At 38.1% G+C, this 25,937-nt stretch overlaps 2 protein-coding genes across 9 annotated transcripts in view; one reads left to right on the forward strand and one right to left on the reverse strand.

The window, feature by feature from the left end:
* The window catches only part of OFD1 (OFD1 centriole and centriolar satellite protein), a 37,102-nt gene extending 35,111 nt beyond the window's left edge, over nucleotides 1-1,991 (forward strand). For all 5 annotated transcript variants that reach the window (XM_085323150.1, XM_085323148.1, XM_085323147.1 and 2 more), the window contains one exon: nucleotides 1,031-1,991. In XM_085323150.1, the coding sequence (XP_085179276.1) occupies nucleotides 1,031-1,076 (46 nt within the window). In that variant the 3' untranslated portion in view covers nucleotides 1,077-1,991. The remainder of the gene's footprint in view (nucleotides 1-1,030) is intronic.
* Nucleotides 1,992-2,775: 784 nt separating this feature from the next.
* The window catches only part of GPM6B (glycoprotein M6B), a 30,673-nt gene continuing 7,511 nt past the window's right edge, over nucleotides 2,776-25,937 (reverse strand). Inside the window, exons 2-8 of one of the 4 annotated variants that reach the window (XM_085323151.1) lie at nucleotides 25,729-25,848; nucleotides 15,069-15,255; nucleotides 12,107-12,263; nucleotides 9,053-9,224; nucleotides 7,060-7,133; nucleotides 6,681-6,746; nucleotides 2,776-4,217 (exon numbers count right to left, since the gene is read on the reverse strand). In XM_085323151.1, coding sequence (XP_085179277.1) covers nucleotides 4,068-4,217; nucleotides 6,681-6,746; nucleotides 7,060-7,133; nucleotides 9,053-9,224; nucleotides 12,107-12,263; nucleotides 15,069-15,255; nucleotides 25,729-25,848 — 926 coding nt within the window. In that variant the 3' untranslated portion in view covers nucleotides 2,776-4,067. Of the gene's footprint in view, nucleotides 4,218-5,209; nucleotides 5,863-6,680; nucleotides 6,747-7,059; nucleotides 7,134-9,052; nucleotides 9,225-12,106; nucleotides 12,264-15,068; nucleotides 15,256-25,728; nucleotides 25,849-25,937 lie in introns of those variants that run through there. The other 3 variants (XM_085323152.1, XM_085323153.1, XM_085323154.1) reach the window with 3 other exon arrangements.

Below are 25,937 nucleotides of genomic sequence, written 5' to 3' on the forward strand. Positions count from 1 at the left end.
AAACAAACCTGTAATCAAAAGCAAGTATGYTGAAAAATTGAGGACCCTCCCAATTCTTGTACAGGTAGAACTAATGCACTGTATGGAATTAGGATCTAGGAATTTCATTCAATGATTTGTTTCAACAGATGTAGTAATAAAAACTTTCTTTCTGCAACTGAGCAGTATCTATCTCAGTTCTTTCAGTGAACTGAAGTATAAGGGATTCTTCCTTAGCAATGACCAAAGTTTGTTAGTGCTGCAGGTTGCTTATAGTCTGTTATTAGCATTGAMTCTAGCATTGATTTATTAGTAGCATCACAGACTTCAACAAACTAGTTTACACACTTTTTCAGAGAGATTTAAGCAACCTGCACTAAGCTAACGTCGTTAGGGTATTGGCTATGATTATCTCTAGAAACCAAGAAATAAGGATATATAGTTTTCAGTTCCTTGATAGCAAAAAAAAAAAAAAAAAAAATCTTTTCTCTGTCAAATCTTTTAGGTTTTATTGAAGATTTAGAATTGAAAATAGATACAGGCAAAATATTGAAGAAAGAAAAAATAATATACTCAAACCAGAAGTAATAAAGTTTTGGTATTATTTGCCCATTTGAAGGGCTATTTTATATACCAGACCCTACACTGATGCATCTGAATTATATCTTCGTAGCRTTCTTTTTCACTGAAAATTAAGTTAATCCTAGTATAAGAAGCATGTCTCTGTGAAAGTTGGACTGAGAAAAGATTTCCTACAAAACAGAAGTACTGGATGAGTACTGTGGAAGTAGTAGATGGTATTGCTTTTTGGTAGATGTGAGGGCTTGCTGTTTATGAAGGACTAAATCCTTACTTTTAAGGAGGATTTTTACTTCAGTTTACTGAAAAGTAATCCTATGTGGACATCAAATAGCACTTGTGACTATATGAAGTCCCTTAAATTGCATGGAAATTCAACTTTCTCTTTTAAACAAGTATGTATATTTAAGATAAAGTGCTTTGGAGCAATACCACTCAATATTTTTTTTTTTCTTCCTGTTTCCAAATACAGTGCTGCAGGCATTTCTTACGGAGAGGCTGATGAAAACTTCTGGTGAACAACTACTTCTAGGTTATTACAGTAAAAAATTAATTTTTAACAGCTTTTTGGCTGTAAGTGAAGCTGTATGAAATGTTACAGCCTGTACAAGGATTGTATGCTGTATAACTGTAAACATACAAAGCTGGCATGGAGCGATCTCATCATGATGTCAGTCATCATTGAATTCAAACAGTGAGTCTGGATGTGTTACTAATTCATAAGGAGGCCTGTCCTTTGAATGTGGTGACAGGACAAAGCAGTGTAAAGAAGCAGATGGATATGTTCAGGTAGATTGGTTTGACATTGAGTCTCTTTACTTTGACAGCTTTTGAAGTGTTGTTTCCCTTCCTCATTACATGATGTTACAAATAGTAGGTCAAAGAGACAGCGTAAGTAAAAGTAAGTGTAACAAAAAAAAAAAAAAAATCAAATATTGCTCGTTTTAAAAGGTACTCTTTGGAGAACCTTGGCTGATGCAGTTTTAAGAGCAGAGTGTGACACAACCAAATTAAATTGCTCCCTTTACTGCTATTTTAAGGGAAACAGACACTTTTAAAAAGATCCTTATTTCAAGCATCGCTTTTTTTGGTATTAAYCACTTCAGAGCGGAGAGATTCAAATAGAATTGCTATTTCACTCATCTTTATTTAAGCTTTATATTTTGTAGGTAGATTATAGGCAATATCATTAAACTTTATTTACAATATAAAATACAATATTTCTAATCAGTGAAGTAGTTTTGATTGGCAGCRTATAGTACAACTCACACTCATTTGCGGCTGCTCACCCTGACCTAAGTACAAGAACATGAAGCCAAGTTTGACAGAAKTTAGGGGCAAAAACTCAAGTTCTTACTTGAATTTATTGGATGTTGAAATGCTGTGTACCAGAAGTGTGACAGAAATAAAGCTTGTTTTTTTTAAAAAAAAAATTAAGATGAAGAGTGATTTGGTGGCTAGTCCAGTTTTACATGCTGCTTAATTTGGTGTTGTAGCAAAGTTGGAATTTACAACATTCTGTTTGATGTCACGAATGGGATGAATAGTGCTTGTTGCATTATGCTGGCCTGGAGCAATCATCAAAATTTAATGCTAGAAAAACCTTTAGCATATACCTACAGGGCATCCTTTCCCAGTTCATTATCAAATGGATAATACTGAACAAAATATGTTTTAACGTCTTAAGAGAGAGATGTAGAGCAAGAGATGCACCAGTATAGAATAGCTGTAAGTCTGTTTTCAAATAAGCATACACAAGTGTTAGGTCTATTATCTACAAATATTTATTGTAACACTTGGATGTAACTACAGGAAGCCCTTGGCACTGATAGAAAATATTGATTCACTGTTAGGTTACAAAAATTTATACATAGCAAAATTTAATGCTCTTTACATAAAAATATTAGACTACTTAAACAAAACTTCARAAAACTCCCAGTAATAGCTACACTGAATTAGAAAAGAATTAGGCTTTAAGACACTGCCTCCATTATTACCCTTATGCAAACACTGGGCTAGAACATCACCTGCATTGCTGTAGAAATGTCTCCTTCATGCAACAGGTAAGAACATACACTAGGCTATTTTGTCGTATTTGCTCTACATTGATAAACTTTGCCCCTTTTTTTAAACTGTCAAATTAGACTTCAGTATTTTACCAAAAAAATCATATTTGAATAACCCTCCCCCCCAAAAATCATTTCATTTAATACTGACTTGAAGAAACTTGTGCTTCCTTTTATTTATATTCAGCAAACAGTCAAAACTATCAAACCACACGTCAGCTTAACATGGGTATGACTTGAATATTTAATTTTTCAAATGACTGATGTATTTTACTTTTCCCCCAACATTTATAGATATATCATATAGAACAAACACCAAATATACCATCACTAATACTCAAGATATCACTGAATGCTTCTGAAAAAAAMCATTAATTAGAAGGCAGACTTCTATGGGAAATGACTTTAAAATGGCACCATTTTTCTTCCAAACACCACATTTTCTTAATGTGCTAGTTAAGTTGTAAAAAGGAAAACACATAAGCACTGACTATAAATTTGCTAAGCACCAAGATAGAGAAAAAGGTGGACATCCTGTGTTCTGCTTTATGGCTGTAATTCTTTTTATTGTTTGTGTAAAACTGCAAAATTACTTCTCCGCTCATTTGGAGTAGTTAAATTGGTGTCATTTTAATAAGGTAACACTTTTCACTTAAAATGTAGGATAATGGTCTCCTGCTGCTTTATAAATGCTAAGACATTTATAGAAAATAAATATTAAGGCAAAGCTGACATTTATTTTCAAAGAAGGGGATCATTATCCAGATCCAAGGATCTACATTCCATTAAATAGTTAATAAAAAAAAAATAAAACTTGGGACATTTATTCAACGCTCATGTAAGCACAGTACTGTGACTGCTTCTTCATATAAAAGTGTGGCACAAAAGTAGATTGCTATTCCTGTGGCCCATTTAAAGAGTGTCCAAAGACTGCCCTGTTGTAACTTACTTGTCTAATGAAATACTGCAACTGTGCTGTCAAATAAGCACAAGTAATTAAGTTTTAGCTAGCCACAGTTTCATTTGGTATATAAATTGAGATAATAAATCACACATTGTACATGTGCCTTTGTACAGAGTCTGTACAAAGATCTACTACTTGCTGGTTTGGAGCACCTGCCAGAGTCTTGTGCAGGAATTCATGCTGTAGTATGTGTCAAATATTAAATACCAAAAGTCTTAAAGAAGAATAATTTGGTCACTTGTTGTGAAGTGTTGCCTTTTAAAATGTCTRGAATAAAACCTCCATTCTCTGTATTAAAGGATGGAGGATTACCCATGGGAAGAGTTCCCTATGAACATGCTTCCAGGAGCTTGAATTTGAAGCTTTTACACTTCTGTATTATTATTTTGTTTGGTAGACACATATCTGTACTGCAGAGCAGCTATTTGTTGATTTGTCAGAGCTACAGAATCCTTCTGTTGAATTACTGTGGCAAACATTTATGTGTAAGAATTGAGTTGCTCTTTTGACCGAGACTGGATGTCCTGAAGCTCCTGCTCTTCTTTTGTTTTGATATCTTGGTAGGCCTGCATTTTGCTTGCATCCTTTAAGTAGGCCCAGTTAGAGGACAGTATCATGAGGAAGTGGATCTGGAAGAGAAGGGTGAGCATGATGGCTAGTGAGCATGTCAAGAGGCAAAGCAAAGCTGCTAGTTAGATTAATAGACGCTCTTTAAAATAGTAAACAAAAAAGTTATTCTACGTTAATAAGCATTCTGTTGTTAAAACAAGCACCAGAGGCTATTTCCAATGATCTCTAGAATTTTGCATGCTAATATTTAAATCGGTTATTTAAAATTTAGAGAAAGTTAGTACAGGTAATAAAATGAGCTAGAGTTTTACTGATCAATTAAAATGCAGAACAGGGAAAAGCTGGAAAAAAGTTTCATATATGGCAATTTAAATCTGTAAACAAAAAGGTGCTCAGAAGAACTGCTTTCTAAGGTTGTGGTGTTTTCTGTATTTACAAGCACAGATTCTGGTAATTCTTTTTTCCCCCCAAGAAGCAGATGAGAGTTCTACGCCCCCCTACCCACCTCCGAAAAAGACTAAAATTGTAAACAGTTTTATTTATGTGAACAAAGCTACATTAACATACTGAAAAATTAAACAACAAAATGTGAGTCCAAAACTAAGCAAAAGCATGCAATCTCTGGGTTAAGAAGTCTTAATAACGTATTTTTATAACTACATTTTAAATGCCCATTGTCTAACTTCTTAAGTTTTATACCAAGTATAGAAATTGGTTGGGTGTTTTTGTTGTATGGGTGTTTTATTTTTATTTTTTTATTTTTTTTAGTTTTTGAAGTGAATACATCTCTCTCCAACTTCTTTTCAGCATACTTCATGCAAAAGAAATCTACATCTGAAAACACTGATTCACCGCTTCTTTTTCAACAGTGTAAAAACAGCACTATGATGTATGCATGGTTTTGCTTCCTCTGTAATCATACTTACATTTTTGAGATCTGGCTACTGAGAAATCAGTTACTAAAGTGCAAGCCATACAAAAACTGAAGTTATCTGAAGACAATTTCCTATTAGTTTGGGTTCCAAAAGAAAATGTGATTGTTTTACGCAGACCTAGTACAAGGATATATTTTATTCCAGAGAGAGCATGGTTTGGCAACCACTTGAAAATTAATTACAAAAAGTCAGTTTTATCATCAGTACACCAGAAATGCAGGCCAACTAATTCACAATACCTGGGCTTTGCCAAAAGATAAAGATGCTAACACTACTTTATTACTCTTCTCATACCGTATAAATTGTAAGCTCCCAGTTTTTTGTAGTTGGTGTTCAGGATGATGATGAACAAACTAGTAACTCTGACCCTGAACTGTTCAAGTATTTGTTTTAGAGATGACTGTTAGAAAGTAAGTGGAGATTTTAAATGAAAATATCCCAGTCTTCAAAAGGATGATCTGTAACACCCCTACAGTAACTGAATCCTCTCAACATGAACCAATAGCCAGATCTCATCCACATTATAGTTCATATACAAGAAGTCATTTTATTAATCTAATAAGCTAAATGGTGCTTACTGAAGCTATTTACAATTACTGTAACAAAATTCAAAAAACTAGACTTTTAGCCTAGAGTGTCAGTGGTATTTCAAGCTACGCAATGCAGCTCTTTACTGGGCTTATACAATTTAGAATTTAGTGCAGCAATCTTCCCGACTCTTAAACTTCAAAACCGCATAGTTATATGTAGTAGCCATCATGTAGATCAGCTGGTGGAAGAGAACAAAATACAGGATAGTAAGATACAAAAAGGTGACGGCTCAAGCCCATTTGGGCAATTTTTTGATAATTACAACAGCTGTTATTCCGAGCTTCTTCGAGGACAAAGATGCAAGATAAATAATTTGCCGTCTCTCTTTTAGAGTATAATCTACAAGCAGACCTAAGGCTGTTTCRTCAAAGAATAGTGAATATTACACTTGGACTTGGCTGACAAGAAGTTAGAAGCTGGTAGCTACAGGAAGTGTTAGACATGTGAAGCAAATGCTCTTGTTACAGTCCAACTGCTGTCTTTAACTGGCACTGCAGAGCTGGACTACTCAAATTGCCTGGGTCCAGACAAAAAGAACAAACAGTCACAAGCTGCTGATCAATTAGAAACTACAAAAATGAAAAGAGATAGTTTGGATATAAAAATTGTAGAGGTAGGATATTCAAAGGGGATGCAAAGGTTTTTTTTTTTTCCTAAGGATGGAAGAGGTGAGTTAATACAATTTCTTAAAGCAAAAATTTGAGACTTTCTGATTTGTAATGACCAAAACTAGGAATTGCTACAAAAGGGGGAGTCAGACAAGTCAAAAGTTTGGAGGAACTTACCAAGTTTTAAAGGATTTTTTTTTTAGGTTAGACCCTGTTGTAGGTCCTAAGGTAAGAAAACTGCAGCCAGTGCCAGAGTAGCAAAGTTATACTTAGCTTGCCTTCCTTAATCTGTAGTATCACTATTTTTTAAGATACACAAAACTTAATTTTAAAATACATTAAACCTGAAAGGAACGTGTTACACAAAAACAACAAAAATGCTACCCACCAATGCTATGACAGTGGCACCAGCTCCAGCACAGGCCACAATGAACAGGTGATAAGACATGTAGAACTAGGGAAAAAACAAGTTAAAAATGTTAAAGTATTTGGGGATGGTGAAAAATACATTCCAGCCATTTTAGAGAATAAGAATAATAAAACTGGCTTCATTATAAGAGGTTCAAAGCTTTAAAAACCAAAAATTTTTAGAAATGATTTTCATTTTTTTTGCATGAGAGAATAATTTCAGTATTCTACTTAAATCAATCTCTTTATACTATTAACTTGAAGAGACTGCTAAGTTTTCTCCAAAACTTTTGAGTTTTTATCACTCTGTGCCTATGTAACTTGGAGGCAAAAGTTGCATATAGGTTATTTTTCTGTACCTCATTCGTGTTGCAGATATTCTCTAAAATTGGACCACAAGCCCTGCCCGGTACAGCATTCCAGGGGATGATACCTGAAATATCAGAGCAAAAGAAATCACTAATTCTAACAAGCAACACACTGTTCCTTTCTACTCTTTCCCACCCACTTGCTAGTTGTGTTCCCATTTTGTGCATCCACACATTGACCAGTACAGCTTTGAGTTGGCAAGTAGAATTAAAACAACTCACTCACATTGTGTCTTCTCCTTATACCAAGGCTTGCTGCCAAGAAATGTTCTCAGAGGTGGTTTTCCCATATGGCAGCCAAATGGTTGGTTTTTTTGTGCTTCAGGTCCAGTCACACACTGACTACTCCCCCACTCATAATTGAAAGGGATAATCTGCATCTCAGAGATACTTGGCGCCTTTCAGGATAGCACTTAATATCAATTCTTTACTAGATTAAGTTCTACTTGACCAAGCAAATACTGTAGGGGAGTGTGAATATGCAGCCAGAGGGAATAATTACAAAAGGATTTTTTCGGTTTTAGTTCCAGTAGGTAAAAAAGCATTAAGGAAACACTGCTACAAGAAAATTTGTTCTGCCATACCTCATGTACTCTCAGTTACTTAACTGATTGAAAATTTAAGTACTAGACAGGATCTAGAAGGCTTAAAATAACCTAAACTTTTAGGCCTATAACATGTAAAGCATAAGTAGAAGTCATGACTTGAAACAGAAAAAACACCACCATCTCCTCAACATAACTTGCAGTTCAGATTCAATTGGTTGGAATTAGCAGCTCTGTAAGAAATAGGTCATTTCAGCTCCGGCTTTCAAAAGGATTTTTTTAGGATTTACTTTAGTTAGTTTCTCTGCATGTTCAAAATACACTTGAAGCCACTAAGTTATCAGTACCACCACCTCAATGGTAGTTGAGTGACATGAGAGAGCAGCTTCCGAACAGGCTAGTCCTGTCACTCCCTGAAAGCACCCGTCCATTAAAAGTTGCACTAGTAGAGCTGAGAACATCAGAGGTAGAAGGAAGTAGGAATGGATATTCCTACTACTCTTCCAGGCTTTGCTGCTGAAGGATACGTGCTTCCCAGCCTCTTGCTGTCAGTTGCTAAACTAGAGTGCAACTGTTGTTTAACTAATTTGTTTTTTCTTGTTTTTTTTTTTGTTTTTTTTTTTTGGAGTTTTTTTTTTTTTTTTTAAGTAAATGTACCTTAGTCTTTTGTACTGGACATAAATTCTGGATAGAAAAGCATAAACCAAACTTTCTTCCTTTTTCAGCTCTGCATCAATTTCTCACTTTTCAATGGATCAGTCCAAAGAACTGACCGTTCTTAGAAAATGTTAGCTAAAATTAAGCCAAAAGTAATTAAGGCACAAGCTTTACTGCACAAGGGCAGCTGAAAGGATTAACTTCAGGAAAAATTCACCTTAAGGACTGAACTTTTTGAAAAGCTTAACCATATTTTATGTTATTTTTGCCCTCCTCTGCTACTTCCTCTCCCTTTATATTTCTACATCTAATTAGAAAGCAGTACTAATTCCTTAATATTTGAGGCAGACTCTTGATTGCATGTTTTGAGATTTTTAACCAAAAGTGATTGGTTAGAGCAAAGTTATGTTAACTTCAAATTTAATTTTAAAATAGCTTTTTGAAAATAAACGATATGTAAAAGTGGGTTCAAAGAACAGAATCTGGTTATCTGTTTCTTAGCTCTGTTTCTAAGCAGTTTATTTTGAGGCTGATCTATTTTTAAGCCTAATATTGTAGTACTAGAAACAGCTACAAAATCATTTTAGATAAATGACTTGCCAGCTCAAATTGATTGCATCTGGAAGAAGATCAATGTAATCTGAATTAATTAGAAAAGTAATAGCACATTCAGAGATACTAGATGCTGTTGCATTTGGTTCATCTGATAAGGGTGAAACAAAACTACTGAAGCTAGACCAAGGAGAGAGGATAAAGCATTTAATCAGGATTGAAATAAGTACCATATTGCCTGATATCCACGCAGATCTGGTCCCCGGGAACTGTCATATTCGTCTGAAGCGATTTGATGACTTCGCAAGTTGACCATATGTTATAGAACATAAAGACAGGCACAGCGGAGAAGCCAAAGACCCCGAGCCAGGCCACTCCCAGCACGTAGGTGAGGAAAACAAACTGAGCAGAGAAAACATACGCACTTCACATTTTTCCCCTGGAAGGAATACTTGAATCTACCTTAAAAATGCATCAAAATAATCTCTAAAAGTACATTCAGATTAAGTAATAAAAAAGTTCATATCCGTGTACAAATAAAAGCGGTGTCCTCACTGCTCACAAGTACTTATTTCTGGTACTTGAAGTGCCAGTGGAATTCAGGAATTCCTCTTTTAATCAGTCTGCTAAAGTAAACAACTTGGCCTCCTGAAAGAGAAAATTATTAATTTCTCAAGATTCTCAGCTAACTAGGAATTCTAGTTGTGGGCTGAAATGAATAAAACACCAACAAAAATCAATTAAATAAGATTTTATTAACTATAACACACTAGCATTTCTATACAGCTTGCAAATTAAAACAAGAGAGGAATTATGTCCACAAAGCTCTCCTGTACTCCCTGATTTATGGAAATCAATTTTTAATAGGAGTTCTCAATCAATTTTGAGAACTCCTATTTTTGAAGACATACCATGTTCATTATAGCAGATCTGAAAGCTTTAATTGATCTAATACACATGGCTTAGGAGAAAATTAGTTTTAGTTCACCTTAGAGATTTAGTTCACCTTAGAGACAGCTTCATGGATTTTTCCATGGAAATTTGCCAGTCTAGATTATCTGTTTAAAAAACATTATTATATGCATTTTCTTTGGTAAGATTATAACGTAGGACACTCGCTGCTCCAACTTACCCCTGCCCCTGGACCTCCTCCTTTTTCCCTCTTCTTGTTAAGTTTTATGGTGAAACATTAGCTCATGAGATCTGGCGTTAATTCCTAGCTTCCTTTTTCTTGTGAGACCCAAGAAATCGCAGAGACTACGATTTGGATCTAAATTTCAAAGTGGGGAAGTGTTACATGCTGTATGTTCCCTTTTCAGTGTTACTTATTTAAATGTAGGTTCTTTTAGGAGTTTTACTTTGGAGAACTGCTGGAATAGGCATTGATAATAATACAATCTTGTTTAAAACTTACAGGCCAAAAAATAATAGTGAGGACAGGAAAAGTTCTGAAGGGCAGGATTTGTTCAGCCTGGCAGCAGAACTGAAGGACTGAACAAATTTTGCAGTGGTTGAAGTTTCTATTGTCATAGGACTTTCTCCAGGCTAAATGACACTGGAAACATTATATCAAGATTTGAACAATTGGTGAGTTAGATTTTATAGTTAAATAACGTAGTATGTGGTGTGATGGAGGGGAGTTGGAGGTACTTACAAAAAGAATACACAACGCAGCCAGTCTTGGGTTTATACACAACTGAACTGGAATACCCTACTTTTTATTAGTGTCATACACCAGAAGTTCTCTCATTGGATTTTGGTAAACACAAGTGGATCAGTTTAAAGAATTTCTGCAGGTCTAGTGTATGTAAAATGTGGTTCTGCACATCCATATGCAAAAGTGTGCATGGGAAGAAGAACACGAAGCCTTTAATTCCTAAGATAGCTTAGAAAAAACACCACCTCTCTCACATGCACTACAGGTAACTGTTGGAAATGGCTACTCTGCATCATCACAGCCGACAGAAATGATACAGGAAAGTCAGAAGCCTGCATCTTTTGTAATRATCTCATGTAATATGGAAGGGACTGCCTTTTAACGCCTAGATCTGTAATGTAATTGAGGAAAAGGTAGACAAGGTCTTGATAAATAAGCAGAAACTCACTATATCCACAAGCTTGTTGTTTTCCCCTAATGCAGCCACTACTGTATTATATTACTTCTCCTCATAAACCTTGCTCTAACCCTGGTGGATTAAGCAGTTCTACCACTACACAACAGCATACAGGCATTTTTAGGCCATGACTGTCACCACTAACCACTGGGGTGTCTTACTAGAGCTCCAAGCCATTACTCAACTTCTAAACTCTCTCCTTCATTATACAGACAAATGTGCAAAAAAAAAAAAAAAAAAAAAAAAAAACACGTTTTGTGGCATATTTCCATGTGTCTTGCTGGTATTTGTATAAGCAGGCTCACAATCATGTGCCTGCAACCACTCAGCTGCACAAGCAATTATCGGCACTAATGAGATGCACATATGTGTATGCTTCTACTCTATTTCTGATCTTGGAAAAGATGGCTTTAGATATAATTTTGTTCCTCAGTGAAGATCATACTTTCCAGAAAAAAAGAGTGGTAAAATAGCTGCTTAACTTGAAAACGATTGCATGTCTTATTTTTACTAGCTCTTGAAAATTTCAATAAGTATCCAGTAGCACAGTAGAAAATTGTTATCCTTCTTGAAAGTAAACATTCATATTTAGCCAGCTGAAAATACATATTTAAGTACAGGATATAAGTTGTATATTAAAATGCAACAATCGCATCAAAAGCCTCTTCTCTTCTCACCCACACTTTCCCGTGGGCGATCTGTCATATTGCTTAGCTTCCTCTGTAACTATGAGCTTTGAATTCAGATTTTTAGAAATAGCTTTGAAATTCTGTCTCAGAGACACAGCAACGTTTCTGTTCTTGCAGAGACGCCCTAGGGGGCAATGTGGGTGAGACTCTGAAGTTTTATTTTTAGTTAAACTTTGTTTAAAATTTTGTTCTAACACAAAAGTATACTGGAGGGAAGATGGCTTGTAACTTTAAGGCTTTAAGTGTTTCAAGTTGGTGAAAAAGATTCATAATTTTATCTGTATCCCTTGATGCCCCAACTGGAAAAGCAGGGCAGTAATACTTGATTTAAATGCAAAGATTCAAGTGCAAAGACTCTGACCACCCTTAAAGAATTAAGCAGGGTAGACAGTGACATACTGTGGTTCAAAACCAGGGGGGTCAAACTGCACAAGGGGTTTTAGCAAGGCAAGACACTCTCACCATTTCTACAGCTACTCACCATTCCACTGATGCAGCGCCCGCAGACTGTTGTTTTGAATTCTCCATGCAGCTCCTTCACAGCACTTGTTGTGTAAAAACCTTCTGCCAAAAGGATTATTCCATATAGGAAGAAAAATGATGCAATGCCATAAATTACATACTGCATTAGCTGTATTCTAAAATGGAAAAGGAAAAAAAATCTAATTAGATTTCAGTACCATTTAAACAAAGTAAGTCTTCTTTAGTCATGATAGGTATGTGATAACTCATTTTCTAGAAATATAGTTGAAGCTCAATCCATTTTAAGCAAGTGCACTGCAAGAGAGTCTGCTGGTACCAGTATCCCACTTTTACAGGAAGGCAGTACTGATGTGCATTAGTCTTAGGTCTGTTCGAGCATCTCTGGTTTGTGTTGCAGTTTTTACCTCACTGGTATCAGTCACAAGCTTTAAGCCTCGATATCATGCGCCTGCATACATGGAGATATTTCTCTCCTTGTTACTGATCCTGACACCTCACTCGGACAATGTCTGACAGGTACGACATAGGGAGAACACTACAAAGGCTAGAGCAGAACTACCGGCTGAACTGCCGTACAGCAAAGTAGTCTCAAATGCTCTTTCCAGAAAATCCAGTTAATGTGTGTTTGCAAAAATTTGTAAATTCAGAGGCATTTGAKAGAGATAAAACTTGGCAAATGTTGTTGAGGCTTCTTTCTCTGAAGAATATTTTGCTCTACCATCTCAGACATTGCCAAGTGGTCAGATACTTTCAGTGCCTTAAGTTATAGCAGTATTGAATTCCCCRAAGTGTAATTACTATTTATTTTCTTTTCAATTGAAAGAAATGTTTAGGAAATCTTTCCCTTTGAGGTACTCTGGGACTTAAGGCACAGSGGGAAATAAGATCACTGGCATAACTACTTTTTTTGGATGTTACTTGAGAAGGTTCTTGATTCTGTAAAAATCTACCATCTGCAATGACTCTCATGTGGTAGTTTTATTCTGGCTAGAACAGATAAATGGAAAGAATCATTACTAAATATTATTAATCTAGTTAATCCAAGATTCAGTCTCTAAACTTGACTGCTTTGGAAGACCAGAATCCCAAATCTTCCATACAACATTTCTTCTAGTCTCCAAAAAACATACTTTGTTATTACCACAAAGTTATCAGAAACTTATTTTTTTTTTTTTTTTTTTTAAAAAAAAAGCCTCACCAAACAGAGAAAGACATTAATTTTAGTCATCCATACTGCCAGGTTTTTAATGACACATTTTTTTCCCCCTCAAATGTTTATTTAGGTCTTACCACACTCCCTTAATTAGCTGCTTGCCTACATATACATCTCCAAGGACCATCTGCATGTTTTAGCTTAACTTAAAGAAAAATGATGACTGCCATTTAGTAGTTAAATATATAGTCAGATGTTATCCAGACATAAAAGCACACTCCTTGTATCAAAATAGGATATTGCTCATTTAAAATTGTATTTAGAAAGCAGTAGTTAYGTTTATTTTCGAAAATAATTAAAAATAACAGGCTAGGTTGCACCTGTGCTGCAAAGCATWAAAAAAATTAAGTCATTATCTGAGAAAAAAATAATTCATTTTGCTGTCATCATCAGTCTAGGAGGGATTACGTRCATGTTTCCAGAAACGAATAATATGAAATGTGCTTAAAAATGTATTCCACAAATAATGACCTRCTCATGTATTTTTCATTTATTTTATGTCTCCTTTACCTTAAATTATTTGGCCTTTTCTAGCACCTCTTCTCCTTTCCCTTTCTTGTTAGGCTACCATAGAGTCAGAACCACAGCTGCTTCGGCAGAAATAATGTCTTTCCCTAGATGCTGATGCTCACTCGCCAAGAACCCTTTAACTCTCCAAAATTCAAAACGTGCTTTCTGTTATGGCAACTCTCGCAATTTCTTTTTGCTCAAGTGAATAAATGAACCTTGATGCAGGAGGTATTTTGATAGGCGGCTGCTGAAGAGCAACTACTGCTGTTGCTTGCTAAATTTTAAAGCTAACCGCAGTGTCCCTGTGGCTTGTGCAACAGAGCTGGGGATRTGGTGCCCAGCTGCAGCCAGGGCGTAGAGGGCACTGCTGGGAGGGCCCCGGTGGATGGCACTCAGCAGGTGAAAACCTGGCGGTGCCTGGTTCGCGTGGCTGGGGAGGGAGAGATGCCCCAAAACCATGCTGTGGGTGCTAACGGCAGCGCTGCAGGAGGGTGGGGAGGGGGCACATGTGACAGTCTCAGGCTCACWGCATGCAAGCTGACAGGTTGATGTGCACAAGCACTGAGGGAGGCAGTAGCAAAAGGGAAGCAATAAAAGGAGGACTGTCTTGAAAACGATGACTGTGTTGAGTGAGATCGTGATGCTAAAGTCCTCAAATAATGACCTCAAAYATTCAATGGGGACTTAGGGGCACATAAGCAAGATATTTGTATCTTGCCCACTGCCAACACGCTGGTGTGAGCAATACRCACAAATGTGCGACACAGTGACTCCCTGCTCTTCACAGAAGCAYGCAACCTGAACAGGGAGACCTTCCTAAAGTCTCTGGGGCCGTCGGCACAGTCCTGCTCCCCTCCAYGCACCACGCTCCTTCCCCAGGAGCGAGCACAGCCCTCTGGGGCAGCCGTGCATGGGACTTGCAGCCCTTGCTGCTTCAGGGTAGGCAGAGGATGAGAGAATGAGCCCAAAACTACTGAGTATCCTGCTCCTGGTTGCTCRTCATCGTGAAACTCAGCTCAAGTACAATTTGTAAAAAAAAATCAGTGTAACGAATATGAACAGGTCAAGCGGAGTACACATGGGTTCTGCATGTGTGAAAGAYACCTAGCACTGGTTAATAGATGAACAATTTAATACCCAGAACCAGAGCCTGAGCTTTGAATCCACCTCTGCTCATTTATAGTAYAGAGGTGATGACTTTCTTTTATGAATAATGGAAATGGGGGGGCATACTCACACTTCACTCAGCAAAGCATGGTCACTGGCATTTGTGGAGAAGTGCTGTTCGAGGATGGACACAGTTCCTGTGAGCGCCACGTGGCCGCAGCCGCAGAACAACGCTACCCCCGAGAAGCAGAGGATGGTGGCCACCAGTGAGGCATATGGAACCCCTCCCAGGCACTTGATGCAACATTCAAAGCAACCTGGGCAGCAGGGAGACAGCAAAGGAAACAGTGTAAGCAAAAAGCAAATTATGAGGAAAAGAATATTCATTCTTCATGTGGTAAAAGCAGCAGGGCCTAAAAGGCCTAGAGATCAACATGCCAAGTGGAAATCTATAGATGGTGCATGAAAGCATCACCCTCTAAAGCAGTGACCTACAGTTCTGTTGGCGTGAACTCAACGGCCAGAAAGTGAGCTGAGTGCTGCTGTCTTTACGGGCTCAAGAGAAAATCAATGAGACAGCCTATGAAATGGAAAAAGAGAAAATCACTTGTCTAAAGTGATCTATTGCAATTCAGCTGCTGATAGCTCACCACATTGCAGAATTACTCATACTAACAGTACGAGCACCAGGTATGCTGGTGCCATTCAAGGAGCCAGAGAAGCAAATACTCAGGACAACTAAACCTGCCTTTTGGGGGGGAAAATACACACACACACACACACACACACACATACACACACATATATACTTTGCACTTTCACTGAGAGAGGAACACATTTAGGTGTACGAAACCCTGCACCTTTCCATGGTTGCTGAGTATCTTTCTGTATAAATCAATTAAGATTATATCTAAAGATATTTAAGCAGCAGAAAGTCTGAACAGGGACCAAAGAGTAGCAAAGAAAACATTTTTAATAAGAGCAGTGAGAAGCTGTACTGCACACCCAATATATTTCCCACTTTATAGGATATAATGGATTTACAGTGATCTCAGAATACAGTCTGTKGTAGCATAATCATAGTTTGAATGAAATTTATTTTTAAGCAGTCTGAGTTAACGAAACCTCAAAATTGCTGCTCAACAAACATTGTAATAAGATAGTTGCAGTTGAATTATCAGATTCCTACTGACTGCTCTGCCTGAAAATCCATCTGCTTGCAGCACTGGGAAATGTAAATCGGAAACAAACACAGCTTTTAACTGTGTTATAATGGTAATGGCAATCCATACCAATTCATTACTTCAGGGTGATGGCATAAAGCTGTCTCCATTAATGTACATTTCATACTACCGTTCAAAACATAAGCCATTAAGATACTGCTTAATGGAACTGCCGGTGGAGACTCCAGCAGAAACAGTCTGTTTCTTCTAATAGGAGGCGTTAAATGAATAAAACATTTGAACGTATGGAGACAGCAGGCGAGTGCACACATCGCAACTTCCTGTCTCAGAAATTCTAAGCAAAGATCRGCAAGTCTCCATCCATCAAATGAGGCAAGTTTATTTTTATCATCCTCACTTTCCCACTAATGAATGAGTTACAGAGCCAGCACTTCCATGAAGCACTGGGGAAAAATATGCATACAATAATTGAAAGCTTTCCCATTTCAGAAATGTAAAACTCTCGTTTTAGAAAGTCACTAGCAATTGTCCCAGTCAGGTTTAAACAGCTATCACCACCAAAATGACTTATAAAATGCCACTTCACTAACTGCAGACAAGATTTAATTGTATGGAAACAAGCCTGGGAAGCTTATATAGCGGAGTCCGCAGCTGGAATCCACTCAGTAAGAACTATCTTCACGACAAAAACACTGCAGAATGAATAAATACTGAAGCTTGACACCTGAGGGACAGAGCATGGCAAACAAAATACAAACGAGTGGAGGAAGTTGTCTCTGGTAGGCATCTTATCACAGAGGTCCAGAGTCAATCAAATTCAGATACTAAACCTGGCAGAGCAATCCTTGGTTGTGGCACTTTGGGAAATTTGCCCAAGTGCAGCTCACAAGTCACRTCAGACACAAGGCTAGCTTGTGCACCTCTGTCTGTGCTGCCAGATCAGGCTAAAATCTCTAAGAGTTAACCCAAGAAAATCTTGTACCTGGCACAGGATTAACACTGAAAGATTATCAAAGTGCAACAATGATCTGATCTGATCAAACAGATTATTTCTGGTCTGGAAGAAAAGCTTCAAATTCCAATCTGCTTGACAGAACTCTAAAAATCTATGTAAACCCATAGTTAAAGATTAACATCCCCCCAACTAGGTGCCCATTTCCAGGTATCCCACAACAAAGAGCCCACTTTCCAGGCCACTAGCAGGACACTGACCTGGGAGAATCTTTAAGGATCCCAGTATCTACTATTAATCCACAGACCCTTGTTGCAACCTCGCTCCTGTTTCCAAGYTGTTGGCAGCAACAAGCCTGTTCAGGTACTGTCTGTGTCCTCCCTAGGCACTCTACAGCACAAGTGAAAAAAGGCATGAAAATCTTTGGGTACTCTTCACTGTATTAGGGCAGACCATGGCCAAGGCACCCCCAAAGAACTCTCTAAAGTAACACYACTACTTTGGGGGAGACAGAAAAATGATCACATGTGGAACCCCAGCAAGTATTTGCCCTTGCATCAAGAGCAACCAAGACAGAGGTACTCCAAAGAGCAAACAGGGAAATAGTTCACTGCYAGCTTGCAAGTACACGAAACATCCCAAATCAGCATGTTCCCATGAGACATAATCCATTCACAAAGTCATTCTGCTCATAAATTGACACTAGAGCTTCTGCACAGCCATTCCTGCCAAAGATAACTGCATTGCAGGACACATACTCATTCACTCCCGTAGACCATACTATGAATGCTCTTTGTAAAGACCATAGGATCCTCATACCTAGCCAGGAACATCTTTCAAAATCAGCTAAAATTAGAAGCTCATCAGGCACTAAGGTATTCTTATCAAGCTTCTCAAACTAGTACTGAAGGAAAACAGTGGCTTTCTTCCACATACTTAAGCTTTCCAAGCAGCCAGCTTTATGATCTCTCCATAAGCCCAGGTCAACAAGCATTTTTACAAAATAACTTGATAATATCCTGATGACAACTGCAGGCTGACAGCTTGTAAATTAAATATATATATAAAGCTAATAAAAGTAGCATTAAAAAAAGTTTAGTTCAAATTTTCTGTTAGTTTCTTTTTTTTCATATGGGCAATATACTCAACTTTTCAGCTGTAAACCCACTTACAACACAGCAGTGTAAAATGATTTAAATATGAAACTATACAGCACAAACACACATCACTGCATCTCCCTTTTCAATGGCCATTTTGTGCAAGGCATCACTAGAACCTTTTGTGCAACTCAGCAGAATAAAAACATTTTTTGTCCTCAGGCTGGTGAGCAGCAGTTGCCATGGAGGCTGGTTAATAACAGCCCAATGATTTGCCCAGAGCTGCCTGTGATCTTGGCTACAGATTTAACACACTCCCAGAAGGAGGCCAGCTAAAACAAGGACTGAGATTATTCTCTAGGGAATGAATGCTAAACACACACACACACACACACACAAAATATTCTTGCTAAAGGACAAAAATAAAGAGAAGAGAAAAAACAGGAACCAACTATTCTTTTAATCTCTTGGAAACTCTCAGCCACAGGAAATTGGTAAACCTATATATGTACACAAATCAGCATTTGGTTGCTTAATGTAAAAAGAATAATCATACAGCGTTCGCAGCAGTGTACAGGCTATTACATATATGCAGGGGCTTAGCCATTCAATTTCCCATGTCAAATGGCAATTGTGTGGCTAAACCTTCTTTGGTACTTTAAGTATGGGTTTAAGATTTAAACACAGAAAAACAAGGTAATGCAGAATTAATGGGAAGAGGTCTTAAAAAAAGCAATCCTCCGACTCCCACTCATCCTACTAAGGTCAGGACRAACTGGAATGACAAAATCTGTGCTTAGGATTTGAAAACACGTCACATGTGGGTGCAGTGGGATAAGGTTGCCGCCTTGCGTATTCCCAGGACTCTCTCTGGGATGTTAACACATTGGCTCCTGGACCCCAGACATGACAAGCAGAAACAGGCACTGTCCACAAAGCCGCCACTCACTATGGAGCATGGAAAACACGATATAAGGAAAGATTATCCAGAGCCCCGCATGGCCAAAAAGCCAGACTGTCTTCTTATGTCCCAAATCTCTCCTAGGCTGGACTACTGCCTCAATGTATCTCAGGCACAAACAGCTGGTATCACAGACTGGTCAAGGCTGCTGTAGAACAGAAAAACAAGGAACACAGAAAACCTGAAATAAGGCTGGAAGAGCTCTCAGCTTCAGGATGCCAAACCTCAAGGCTCCCTTGGCCATTTCCTGTGTTAGTTCCTACTCTCTTTTCCTTAGAAACATTCTTCTTCACAGATTTCTACGTGAAAAAATTACRTGGCGTGTTCCACCACACAACCACAGTCTCTGCTATGTTCAGCACTGTAGTTAAGGGAATAAGTGCTGAGGAACTGTTTTTTACAAGAAGAAAGTTTCAAGAGACTCAAGGAAAGAAAAACCACTAGATAACATCTTAAATACAGTTATTGCATGTAGATCAGGTTCATTATTACACATCCATGTGAGCCTCGTGTTGGGAGCAAACTCCCAATTCACATATAAACATAAGAGGAGAACTCAGTGCTTCACATTCACCTTCTATTTCGCCACTGCAGAAGATTACCTAATACCAAGCATATATAATACCACAGGAGTCTTAACTCACCATGGATTTTTGTTAGAAAACTTCATGTCAATGAAAGCAAATGCCAATTTTACTTTCTACCACCCACTATATTTTTGAAAATCTCCATTCTGAACGGCTTTATGTATGCTAGAAAGTACATTTTCATACCTTACTGTATGACTGACAGCTACGGGGGAAGCAGTAAATGAAGTGGGAATATGCTAATACCACAGAAGCAAAAATGGAATTTGCCTCCTCCTTCCCTGTGTTAGGACATGACAGTACCTAACGATAACTTCTGCTTCTCAAATCTGTCACCCACATCAGCAGCCAAGGGTCAGGGGCAACAGTACAATGAGATAAAATATTTAGTCTTACAAAGGTAAGTTTAAAGCATGTGACAGATTTCTCTCCACACTTTAATAGGGGCACTAAAATAAAAAAGGCTGTGYGTTCAATCACTTGAAAGCCTTTATTAAAACTCCATTCTTACCCCTTCCCATTCATCTTAAATTCAGCTGATTTATAAAACATGACACATTAAGCTAAAACCTTTGTTATTAATTTACAATAAATGCCCACTCACCACAGCTGGGGATTAAGTGAATTAAGCAGACTAAGTAAGCAATCAGCTCAAATAGAGCAAATTTTCTTTGCATGCACCTCTTATAGCTGTTCCATAGACCACCTCCTTTCAAGTTCAGCCTTTCCTAATTTTGCCTTCTTCTTCCTCCCCAAATCAGAAGAGTTGTGAAATCAACTTAATACTGAGAAAGAACCCTTCATGAGAGCTAAAAGACTTCATCCAAGGGTGTTTCCTAGCCAGACTGGTAATCTCCCCTTACATTCCCCTCCCTGCAGAGGTGCAAATCAATAAATGCACCTTCGTAGCCAACGTGCATAGCACCTGTAAGGAGGGAGACCCGGTCCCTCGGGGACCACAGCCAGCAGGGCTGCCATAAAGGATCAGGTAAGAGATCCACTCAGGCCATCACTCTCTCTCTTTCCAGTACCTAACAAGAGAAGCTTCCAGTGAAAATGCAGTGAGACCTGGGACAATCTGATCCAATCTCTACTATGTAAGAGCTAATTTAAGAACTGAAGGGAAAAAAAAAAAAAAAAGTTCAGCTTCCTTTCTGAAGCTTAYAAGCATTATCTGCATCTCCTCCAGATACACTTGATACACTTGATACACATATGAAATATATGGTTTCAGCGCTGTCACACAGCTGGTTCCCCATTTATTATACAGCTTCTGAAAAGGTGTTCCTTGTTATCAATTACAAACCTGCATCTTTAAATTGCATTAGATGCTTCTGTATCTTTGTGTAGCAGAAAACTAAAAAGCCTTGCTTTTGCTTCCTGTGCTGAAACTGATGCAGAGAAACCAGGAGAACTGGTACCCAGTAAAAACAGGCATTTCAGAGAYTGGAACCTGCATTAGTAGACTTATTTTTTTTTAAGTCTACAAAGCACTAGGAATCTGTGGTACTATATAGATATATATGTGTATGTATATGTATGTATGTATATATATATGTGTATATATATATAATGATAATAAACTGCTCCTGACAGCTCCAGTAAAAATACTGTAAACATAGGATTAAGATCAAGTGCATTTTTTCAAAAATGATTAATTTAAAAAAAATCCTTGAAGAGGTTATCAATGTTCATCATCAGAAARGGCTAAAATATTTCCTTTCAGTAAGAAGAAAAGAAAATGAGAAGCTCAAAATGGAGAAAAAAGTTATTTAACAAAGCAACAGTTCTCTCTTCTGGATGCTACTAAATGACAAAGGAAAGACTCTAACAACAGACAGCAGTAAATATATTCCCCTTTTACCGTCACATCTTAGTCCAAAACTGTCATTTCTTAGAGAGGGAAAAAAAAAAAARAAAGAAAAAAAAAGAAAAGCACCTCCCACCTCCAGGAATCAGCAGGTTAAATTCTAAGACCTGTTGCCAGGAGATCTGGACCTTTTTTTGAAAAGAAAAACAACAGCAACAAAAAAAGGCCTTATCTAATTTATCTTCTTCAATTCATTGAAATACGCACTCCCATTTATACAATCCCTAGACTTCTGCAAGGCTCATTAAGTTCGCAGATGTGCTGAAGGCATCTTTTTTCAGACAGTACAGTCTAGAAAATAYGTAGCACTACATCCATGCTTATTGGAAGCACCTATCTTAGGCTGTTTGAAAAAGCAAGAATCAACACTTGCACGTTACGAGCGCTGCCTCCTCATGAGGCTGCAGAACAAGAGCAATTCTAATTCTCTTGTCCAGCTTTATCAACCTTGGACAAGGGTCAGGCAAAACATTGTTTAATTTAATTTATGTCTTCTCTGTTGTGCTCTCAAGCCCATGAAACAGTGCAAACTTTGCCAGAAGAAAGCTTTTTAATTTACCATTTGCAAAAAAGCCTTCCTGTGAACAGGTACATATGCGACCCTTTAAGTATGGGTATTTTCTAGACTTCTGGGGGAAAAAAAAGTATTGATATGATTTAAGTAAGAGACTTTTTGCATAAGGAGTAGCTCAAGTAGTACCAATAAAAGCTTCGGTATTATTCYTCCTGGAGACTTGTCCTAGTGTTTTACTATCCACATTAGCCTCGAGGACTCTTGCACACCCTGAGTGTGTGGAAGGGCTCATCTATATGCAGAGCTCAAAGTGCAAACACGTTCCACGAACAAGGGTGGTCTCTGGTCTAAACTAAGGCTGTAACTCTCAGCTGACACATACACAACTCACTGCTTAAAATGCYTGCAGCTATTGCTCCTTTTCACCCTCTCTCAGACATCTCTCCCCTCAGTTCACCTTCTTCTGCTTTCTTAGAGAAGTAGTTAAGAGGTTGACATGCAAGAACTTCTGCCCACTACTCCAGTAGGTGCCAGGCCAAGTGATTATTCTGGACATGCTCAAGCCAAACAGGTATAAAAAAATGAATTAATGGGCAGATTGCAAATGCCTCAAGATTCAGGCAAATTCACTGAGAGACAGAGAAAAGTCCCTGAACACTCAAATCTCATGAGTGACTTCAGCATTTCTATAATGCTTTTGTAGGAATATTTGAGCTCCCTTGACTGAATCATCATCCAGACCCACTTCTACTTGAAAAAAGCACCATTTTCAGAGCTGATTTTATTTTAATCAAAGATCAGTCTCTTACCTGAAAAACCGGAGTTGTTAATCTGAGATCCACCTTTCTGGCAGTTGTAACTCACCTTCTAATCCATCAGGCTTCAGTATTCAATAGGAAAATAAGACTTTTGTCAGACTGGATCTTGGCCACAGCTACTGACTGCTTCCCCAGTTGACTCCTCCCTAGCTACAAAGCAGCAAGCGAAAACACAACCTCTCTCTCCCTAGAGTTGATAATCAAAACCATGCACACGTAGGGAGGATTTCAGCCCAGTGGACCTAAGATTCAAAAGGTAAATTCTCCATTTCAGAGCTCGTTAAAACTACTGAGATCTTTAGAGATAGTTTACCCAACTGTGGAATGAGAGCAGTGGTAAGAAACTTGAGCCACAACAACTGGAGTCCTTTGCATGGTAATAGCTTTCACGTAGCTATTTGCCAATTGATTGTCCACCATGTTATTTTCAAATTTTAAGTCTGTTTTAATAAAGGAGTAGGCTGTTTCAATGAGATATTCTGTGTTCTCCTGTCTTCTTGAAACAAAGCTGAAACATCTCCCAAATTCTGGAGAAATAATTTAAGAAAACGATTCCCATAAAACAAACAGTAACTAATTCACCTGGAAGAATGTCTACAGTTAAGCTTAAGATAAACAACCATTTCTAAATTACTCTCTCTAAAGCAAGGAATGCTACTTTACTTCCTGGGAAAAACAGCTTCCAGCACTTGGAAAGGCTCATTAAGCTTGCAGGTGTTCTGAGGATGCCTTGTTGCAAGCACAGCAGCAATACAGTATCATACACTGACTCCAAGTTAATCTACCCTTATTGCTTAAGTGCTATATGAAAGCTTAAAATGGGCAAGACAGATCGTGTCATATGCTGAGATCTGTGAGAACAGGTTGGATTGGCCAAGAGGAATGCCTTAAAGTTGCCTTCCTAATAATGCCCATGCTGACACTGACAGCGGCAGTAAATATCCACAATGCAAAGGCTCCCTGGAAATAATCCGGTGTGTCAAAGGAACCAAGAGTTTGTCTCAACATACTAGCCAATGCCATCTAGCAGTGGGGAGAAGTATGCCAATGCTGAAGTGACATGTATTATAGTTATGACTTTGTTGTCATTAAAGTAATATTTTCCTCTAAGGGAAAGGAGTAAAGACCAGTATTTTCACGGTGGCTATTCCACCTCTGGCAGATTGTTCCTACTCAAGATCCATTCAGAGTAGTTTTGTTACTGCCTAGAAACCTTTTAATTTCCCTAAATGCAGTCACTTAAAGCACCTTGCTTTGAATCGGCATCTCTGCTTTCTATCTTTTATTATTATTAATAAGCAGCAAGAACCCTTTCATGTTCAGCTCCTCCATAATGAGGCATCACATTAATCTGCATTTTACTTCAGAAAGCTTCTTCCCAAGGCAGCCTGCATTGAGCTCAGTTGCCTAAAACAGAGGCTTCTAACACCATTTTAGGTGCCAGACTCCCAGGTGCTGCAACAGAAGGCTGCAGATCTTGACACCCTGGCTCATCTGTGCCAGCACTTACGGACGTGTCGCGTCACCAAGGCAGCTGATGTGGCACAAGACCCTGATAACCACGCGCTTGGCCCACTCCTTCCATGTCTTTCACAGGCCAGGAAGGTAGCAYTCGTTATCCCTCCTTCCCATTCCTGGGATATTTTTCCTTTGTTGAAAATACCCCACATCCACCGATTTAACATGCATTTTCTTCTCGGATGCCTGAATGAAGTTTTGGAATGTCTTCTGGCAACCCCAAGCCCATTACCTGGTCATTTATCATAAAACATGGCCAAAATTAATATTGATATTGAAAGTGGGAGGTGAGGATCATGATTTACAACCTGTAGATTTGAGAAGAGAACCACAATAGGAAATTGGTGAAAAATGCTATTATGAAATACATAAACATTTGAAGCCTAAAGAGCAAACATGGTGAAAAAGTTATATAAGGGGAAGGATTAAGCAGAAAGCTTGGTGAATATTACCCCGCAATAGCTGTTAAAATCTCTGGTGCGGAGGCAGAAATCTCYAGCAAACAACTTGTCAAGCAGACTTCAGTCAATCAGCTGCATAAAGTGAAGAGGACTGCTGGTAAAATTAGGTATAAATGCTGTCTTTGCACATTTATATCCTTCCTTGTGTTAACCCTCAGCCAGACTKGGACTTTCCAATGCAATCAACAGTGTGCTTGATTTCAGGTGCTTCAAACCTAAATTTTCCCCCAGATTTTTAAACTGAAGCTTGCAGAAAACAAAGATCTTCTTAAGCACTGAAGCCAGATAACAGAAGGTCAGGCACGTGGAATCACCAATCACTTTTTAAAATATCAGCTTAAATCTTTCTTTAAAAGATGACTTACACGTAGACATTACAGTTCCTAACAAATGAAAAAACAAGCAAACAAAACCACWGAATATTGTCTGGAGAAGCATTTTGTAGGAGCTCCAGTATATCTCATGTGCTGTCACTGATTTAGTGGCAATTACTCTATTCATAGTCCAGTGGCTCATTGGTTTGACTGGTTCATCTGCATGAAAAAAACAAAGTACGCTGTATCACCTGTAGACAGTTTTGAAACTATTGGGCAGCAGAGTTAAAAGGAAGGTGTCCCTCACTACACATTACTGTCTTTCAAGCATTAATGACAAAATTTATATTTATGTCAAGTATTCATATGAAAGAACTAGACTCCTTACAGCTTTAACAAACAAAACAAAAACAGAAGAACATTTATTTCATATTGTTAGGGCTATTGCAAAGCATTAGGTTTATGCTACCATTTCTGAACTCTCCATTTCAATTTTACCCAGCCCTTTATTTACCTTGAATCCCCAAAGGACTAATATTGCCTCTCAATGCTGGCACATGATGGTACCGGTGTGGCCTTGAACTCCTGTACATCCAGTGGTACCTGCCAATTTCCATTTCTGGTCTGGTGATCACTGCCAATTTTAGGTGGTAAAAAGTCAGTGTCACCAGTAAGATTTTTCAGTTCAGTACTTTTAGTCATTTAACTTAAAAAAAACAAAAA

Source organism: Rhea americana, unplaced genomic scaffold, assembly GCF_003343005.1.
Source record: "Rhea americana isolate MKP2758 unplaced genomic scaffold, rheAme1 scaffold_82, whole genome shotgun sequence".
Taxonomy (NCBI): domain Eukaryota; kingdom Metazoa; phylum Chordata; class Aves; order Rheiformes; family Rheidae; genus Rhea; species Rhea americana.